Genomic DNA, 6,911 nt, shown 5'->3' on the forward strand with positions numbered 1-6,911 from the left:
CCAGCTGTCCTTGCAGGAGCATAGAGAGGTTAAGTCATTCTTCCAAGAGTGAGTACTTTTAGTACCTACAGCTCACCTTCAACATGTTCTTTATATAGGTCATCTACAGAAACTCCAGATCTACAAAGTTCACAGACATTTATGCATACCATGCAAACTCCTATGCCCCAAAACTTAGTAGCAAAGTGGAGGTTTTGAGGATCCTGCACAGGCTGCGAAAGATTGAAGTACACAGGACCTCCTCACTCTTCTGCCAGCTGTGTTCCCCAGATACTGGTATGTGCTCTGAGATAAATCCCGATTTCTTCCGGTTATGACAGAGCTAACACAGAGTACACAGAAGTCTTCCTGCAGTCTACAGTCATTCTCCTCCCCTCTTCAAGGTCCAAATACTAAGCAGTCAGAACAAGATCCCAGATTTTACCTCCCCCTCCACAAGACAGGGCTAGAGAAGCCCCTCACCCTGTAACTTCTCAGTCACATGCTCTGCCATGCAACAGCAACAAAAATCACAGACAAACCCACATTCTCCTGTAGAACTTGACACACGAGTTAAAATGTGGAAAAGGGAGAATTCCCACTACACAGGAGAGCCCTACAGTGCCAAACTCCTCGCAGAGCCATCCTGAGCTGCTGCAGGAGTGAGCCTGTCTCTCTCTCTCTCTCCTGGGAAACCCAGAGACAAGGCACTTCAGCCCACCCCTTAAACCCAGGTGGTACAGAAGCCACCAACAGCCATAAGCAGCACCAGCAACTCATCAAGTAAAGCACAGCTAAACTCCAAGGCAAAGCAATCACTGAAGTCTTTTGTTTAGAAGCTCGCCCTTCAGCTTTGCTAAGGGTTCCTAGGAAAGCACTTTTTAATGTGAACTGTCGTAAAAGCATCCAGTCTTGGCTTTAAGACCCTTAAAAGTTAATGTTTTACTAATGTAATTGCAGGCCTTTCTGAAGCACTACTTCAGTTCAACTGCAGATCTCCTTCCAGTCAACTGCCAAACAACATTTATAGCTTTGTACTGATCAAATATGTGAAACTTGCTAGGGGATTGGAACTAGAGTTTATGTCTGGGTTTTTAGTGAGTTCAAGTGTACAGTACAGCGCCAGACAGATACTGAAACACCCTAAATCAAGCAATGAAGAGATCTAGATCTTACTATTCTTGGAATTGACTGTTAGCAAACGAGCAAAGAAACCCCAGATGCTTTGACTCCTGAGCCTCTGGATGGGAGAGGGTGGTAGAAGAGGCAAAGTACTCTACAAATCCAATCCAGCGCTACGTAAATCCAATCCAATCCACTCCACATACAACTTTTCAGATGCATTCAGCGAATATGCCTTGCTGCCAGATGGATTAACAGTAGTTTCACTCCCGATAGCCACTACATTGTGCACCCACCACCTACGTATGACAGGGGCTACAAACCATATTTAGTTCTGCCATAAATTTACTGACACCAGCAAGGATACAGCAGACCTTTTAGCTCTCTATTTCCAGGGTTTTACTGCCTAGTTAGAAAGCATAGCAAGGTGAACTTATTCGGAACGAGCTTCAGGTTCCTGGCATAAGCAGCATTCAGACGGAAAAGTATCTATCGCCAGATAAAAACAGTTGCCAGCCAAAAAGCTGACCACGTGGATAATTTTTGAAAGGCTACAGCATTCCACAAGTAGATTTTTTTTTCCCCGGCATTAAAAACAATAAATAAATCTAGACTACCAAAATCCTGCATGTATGTGTGTTTTGGCATTTCATCAGCAGGGTCTCAGAGCAGAGGACTTCCGTTATACAACTGCCTCTGATGTGGTCTGGTTTGGAACACTAAACTCAAGGCTGGAACTGCACTCTGAAATCCGGTCCTTAATCCGTGAAGATCTCATTTAAAGATCTACTTAAAAGACGGCATTTAATTTCCATATGGTTTGAAAATGTAATCCCACAATTTTCAAATTTAGTTAGCACCTCTTGCTTCTTGTCTTAAATTGTACAGAGTATCTTCCCTTCCTATATGCATTCCTAATTAACATTAACTGTATTGCTGGACAATACAGTCCCAAACTACAAAGCCATACCACACAGATAATGCAATGTTTTCTTTAGGACTCAAATTCTCTTTAGACAAGAGAGGAAATAAGAGTAGTACAGTACTGTTTTGTAAAGGTTTTTTGAATTGATTTCATAGTTTGGTTTTCTCACAGGAGGAGGAAAGAAACATAAAAATCAAATATACTTGAGAATGACTTAAACGACTAAAAATAGCATACATTGGAACAAGAAAGGAAACCTTCAAAGAGAAAAATGCACTTACGCACAGCAAGCTTGTTTCATGAGGTGATAAAAGTATTTGCATCTTGAACCTGGAGAACCTATTCCAGGGAATCCTGCATCACATCTTTTCAGTTGATTTCACTTCACTGGAACACATGGGTTATTACTGTACCGCTTTCAGTATTTCAGAAACACAAATACCTCTCTGGTTTCTAAGTACAAGACTCTGCTTAAAGTTAGAAAGAGACATCTGTCTTACAAGTAGAGTTTACTGACATGGTTATTACTGAAAGAGAAAACACAGGCGAAGATGTTATTTCCAACCGCAATCTAAATGGACTAAAACACATTTTGCCTTCATTCCACGTATTGAGTTCACCCTGGTAACAGGAGTTCTGTGCAACTCTTGCTGCCAAGAATACACCGCTATAGGAATGACTATCTAAACACACGTTCCTAGAAACAGCAACTAACACATGTAGAAACATAGTATTCTTGATAGCAGAGACATGTTACTCAGAAAGCATCAAATAAGTGTTACATATAACAAGTGGTAATAAGTGGTACAAAAGGAGAACGTGAAGGAGATAAACACTGTGATGATTATCAGACATGCACAGATCCCTCCACTTGACTCTGAGCCTGACTTCTCTCTTCGGTTTACTCCAAAAGTAACTGGTGGTTGTTTGAAACCACAAATACACAGAACGGCCCAATGTTCTGCACCAAAAAAAAAAAAACCAAAAAAACCCCACATTTCCAGTTATTTTAGGCAGAAGGAAAAGTATCTAGGGGATGACTCTGTGCAAATCCTCCACTTCAAGGCTCCACATAGTCTTATGTATGGGGTTTTCAGAAAGATCTGTCATCTTTATTGCTCGAAGAATAGGCTCAGGACAGCAGGACCGCACCACACCCATCACCATTACGTACTTCCCTAAAAAAACAAGCAAGTATGAAATTTAATTAACCCTTTTATTCTCATTTTATTTTTAATTCAGAAAGCAAAATATTTAAAACCAAGCAGTTAAACAGTTTGAATTAAAGCTGCCAATACTTGCAAGAAAACTCAAGGAACTAAGATTGCTTAGCACTAAATTTCAGAAAAAGGCTTCATTATCTGTACAACCACTTTTACAATAGATTTTACTATATTTTCACATACAGTAACAGTCAAAACCAGCACACAATTCCTCCTACTGCCGTGCAAGTGGTGGGAGGACAATTTAGAAAACTGAAAATTAATCAATGTGGCTATTTTGTACCACAATTCCTGCGATGCTGCAGTCCAGCACTTCTCCAGCTGAATTAACAGTACTGGTGAAGGGAAGGAAAAGAAAAAAAAAAAAAGAAAAATCCTTATCCTTGTTCTTAGACTCACAGCTGTGGAGAACTGAAAACAGGCCCTATCCTTACCAGAACTCATACGGGAAGGCAGTGCAAGTCTTTGTACCGACAACCACAAACACACTCCCCTGTGGCAGCACATGCTGCTCCTTCTGTAACTGCTACAGCAGCACAGCTGTTTCAGGATACCTCTTCTGTGAAGGACGGTGTGTGTGAAGCATGCCCTCTGTGCAGTGCGCAAGCCCAGCGTGCCCCCCAGGCACGAACCGTTCCTAACACCCCACGTAGCCCGTGCAGGCCTCCGGACAACGGGAGCACCCAGCGCCCGGCGCAGGAAGCACCGTTACCTCCGCGGGCACGAGACGCCTCGCCCACACGTGGCCAGGAGAGCGGCACGAGATGGCCCACGGTGCAAGCGAGGACGCGCTCGGCGGCCCGCACCCAGGGGGTACGCGGGAGGGTGCCGGTGCGCCCACCGCCCGCGGCGGCTGCGTGCATACCCTGCCTGTGCCCCACGCCCCCCAGCCTGCCCCACCCGGGCAGCGACACCGCCCCCAGGGTCCCGCGGCATGAGGCGAGGCACCCGACGGGCAGGAGGGAATCTGCTGAATTGCTGTAACGTAAATGCGGGGAGGGGAAGCGCCCCACGACACCCGGGGGGAGCCCCCACCCCCGGGGGCCACTCAGTGCCCGCCCCCCGCCGCTGGCCGGTACCTGCGCTGAGGCAGGGCCGCCCTTTGGGCACCTCCTCCACACCCAGCACGGTGAAGGGGCCGCTGCCGTCCTGCAGCCGGGCCGAGCCGCCGCGGGCGCCGCCGCGCTCCACCTCCAGCACGGTGCCCTGCATCCACACGGCCCGCAGGCGTAGCGGCGCCCGGCCCGCCTCCGCCCGGCCCAGCTGCCACGTCCCGCCGGCGCCCCGCACGGCCCCCCGCAGCTGGGCGGCCAGCACCTTCACCGGCGGCCCCGGCGCCTCCCCAGCCATGCCGTCTCGCCGGCAGCCCGCCGCTGCCGCGGGCGGCCCGAGGCGCCTCAGGGGAGGCCGGTGCCCGCGGCGCGCAGCCGCTGAGGGAGGGGAAGGGCGGGAAGCGGCGCGCGGCCCGCCCCGCCCCAGCGGCAGACATCGGTGGCGCCTCAACGGCCGCCGCGGGCTTGGCGGGCCCCGGCGCCGCCACCTGTGGGGGGAGAGCCGTGGCGCCGCCCGGCCGCCGCCGCCGGTGGGGGGAACGCGGGGACCGGCCCCGGCGAGGCCTCGGGGCGCGGAGGCGGCGGGGCAGCGGCCGGCTGCGTTACCTCACAGTAAAGACAGGGAGTAGCAGTCTGCTTGTTCCTGCGTGTCGTTGAGCCGTGCCCCCCGCGCCGCTTTGTTCTGCTCCCGCATAAACCACTCACCTGGTGAGGGCAGAGGGAGCACACACCCCTGTTCTCCCGGACTTCCACGTCGCCTCACGTAACCAGCACGTCTGCCGCCGAGCTTCCTGCGTTAAAAACAGAAACAGCTGATAGGGATGATGAAGGACTTGGCACAGGTGTGCCGGTTTTGATGCCAGCTGCGGACCAGAGAAGTTACTCCCAGGCGGTTTACCTGCTCCCAGCAGGCCACCGTGCTCAGCTGCTCCTGGGGCCGTCATCGGTGACTTCCTGAAAAACGAGCGCAATTCACCAGGCAGCTCTGGGCCAGCACCCCCTCTTCCACCGGTCAGAACTTACTAAGAGCCTCTCCAGAGTTTTAGACCAGGTGGTTCTCATTTCACCTGAATTCAATTCAGGATTGACTCCTTTATGTGCAAAACCTAGTGTAAAATCTGATTCAATAGTTCGGTTTGAGCAGAAAATGCTTTTTGCTGTGTCTCGACTTCGTCGGAGTACAGCCGCCCTGCAGACCGGGTCCTGCTCTCTGCCCCCACCCCAGTCACGCCAGAGCAAGACTCGCCCAGGCCTCCTCCCAGGCTGCTGGAGCCACCCCAGATATTTTTCCAAGGTGTTCCTTCACTACTTAGCAAGAAATGATCACTTAAGGTTTACTGCTCAGTTGATGAAGATCCTCCTCCGGTTTTGTGAGAAAAAAGAAAATGCACATGCTGATTTTCTCAGGGATGCTTTCAGGATATCTTTTTGTTGTATATACTTATGTGGAAATATGGAGCATAACACACTGAAAGTATAGGCGGCTTTAAGCTGGGAGACTTGGTAATTCCAAGGCCTTTAAGAATTTATTTGCTGTCTGTTTATATTTCAGACAGGCTAATTCGCTTTGCCGCAATCTGAAATCCTTGAAATGTTGTGGTTTCCTTTGGGTGGGTGGGTTGTCATTTCATTTAGAAAATAAGCCAAGAAATAAGCTAATGGAAAAACAGGAGAATGGAACAAAGAAAAAAGAAAATAATCAGGAAAATCAAGGGGATGGATTCCTCAATTTCTCAAGCTCTGTGTTACCTACAAAAGTGTAAAATAGGTAAAAATACATAGAGAGCTGACTCCCCTGCAATCATTCTCCTTTAAAGCAGATTTTGTTCTCCATTTAGATAGCCAGTTACTTTATTTAAAAAATCCAGTTTCGTTTTGAGTAGCAAAATACATCAAAAGACCTTTTTTTCTACTCACCCATCATGTTATGAATTATTTATTCAACGTATCTTTTTTCCAGAGACATTTTTTGTTTAGAGACATTCTGTAAATGGGACTTTATTCCTTTTATAGTGTAAGGAAGCAGTTAACTTTGTTACCATTTACAGTAAGAATAAAAGATACTATTGGTAATAACAATAAAAACACTGACATCTAAGCACAATACAGAATCATGTAATCTGGCAATCAAATCATATGGCTTACAGGAATAGAAAGACATTAGGTGGTTACTGTATATGAAAGCAAAATTTGAGCGAGGCTCACAGGAGAAGAATATTTGTAATTTATGCCCCTAAGCTGCAGTCACTTGACAGCATCAATATTTAGTTTCACATTAAAAAAATTAATTGTGCCAAATATTGATAAAAGTATTGTATTCCTATTTGTTACTGTATAATAGGAGGGTCTAATGCTCATTAAGCCATTAAATCCACAGATGAAGGCAAGACCCCTACAAGAGTGTAATCTGCAGGAGAGACTAAAAGGTCCCTTTTAAAAGATTTTCCTCGAAGAAACTGTGTTATGAGAAGAGGGCAGGAGCACTGGTGATCTGCACCAAGGAATGGATTTGTTTTCCTAAACCAGAAAATCCTTATCTTTGAGTAAAAAGCAAAGTTATACTGAACTATCTGCAAAGGTCTTATCGAAGAACTGGCTCAGCTCAGCGTG

General features: G+C 47.4%; 1 protein-coding gene across 1 annotated transcript; it reads right to left on the reverse strand.

The window, feature by feature from the left end:
- Nucleotides 1-2,520: 2,520 nt before the first annotated feature.
- On the reverse strand, nucleotides 2,521-4,599 carry RMI2 (RecQ mediated genome instability 2). Its single transcript, XM_059826532.1, has 2 exons — nucleotides 4,329-4,599; nucleotides 2,521-3,204 (listed from the first exon to the last, which is right to left on the reverse strand). Exons 1-2 carry the CDS (start codon nucleotides 4,597-4,599, stop codon nucleotides 3,056-3,058), a joined length of 420 nt encoding a protein of 139 aa, XP_059682515.1. The 3' UTR covers nucleotides 2,521-3,055.
- Between the last annotated feature and the right edge of the window lie 2,312 nt (nucleotides 4,600-6,911).

The sequence above is a fragment of the Gavia stellata genome, chromosome 18 (assembly GCF_030936135.1).
Source record: "Gavia stellata isolate bGavSte3 chromosome 18, bGavSte3.hap2, whole genome shotgun sequence".
In the NCBI taxonomy this organism is placed as follows: Eukaryota; Metazoa; Chordata; class Aves; order Gaviiformes; family Gaviidae; genus Gavia; species Gavia stellata.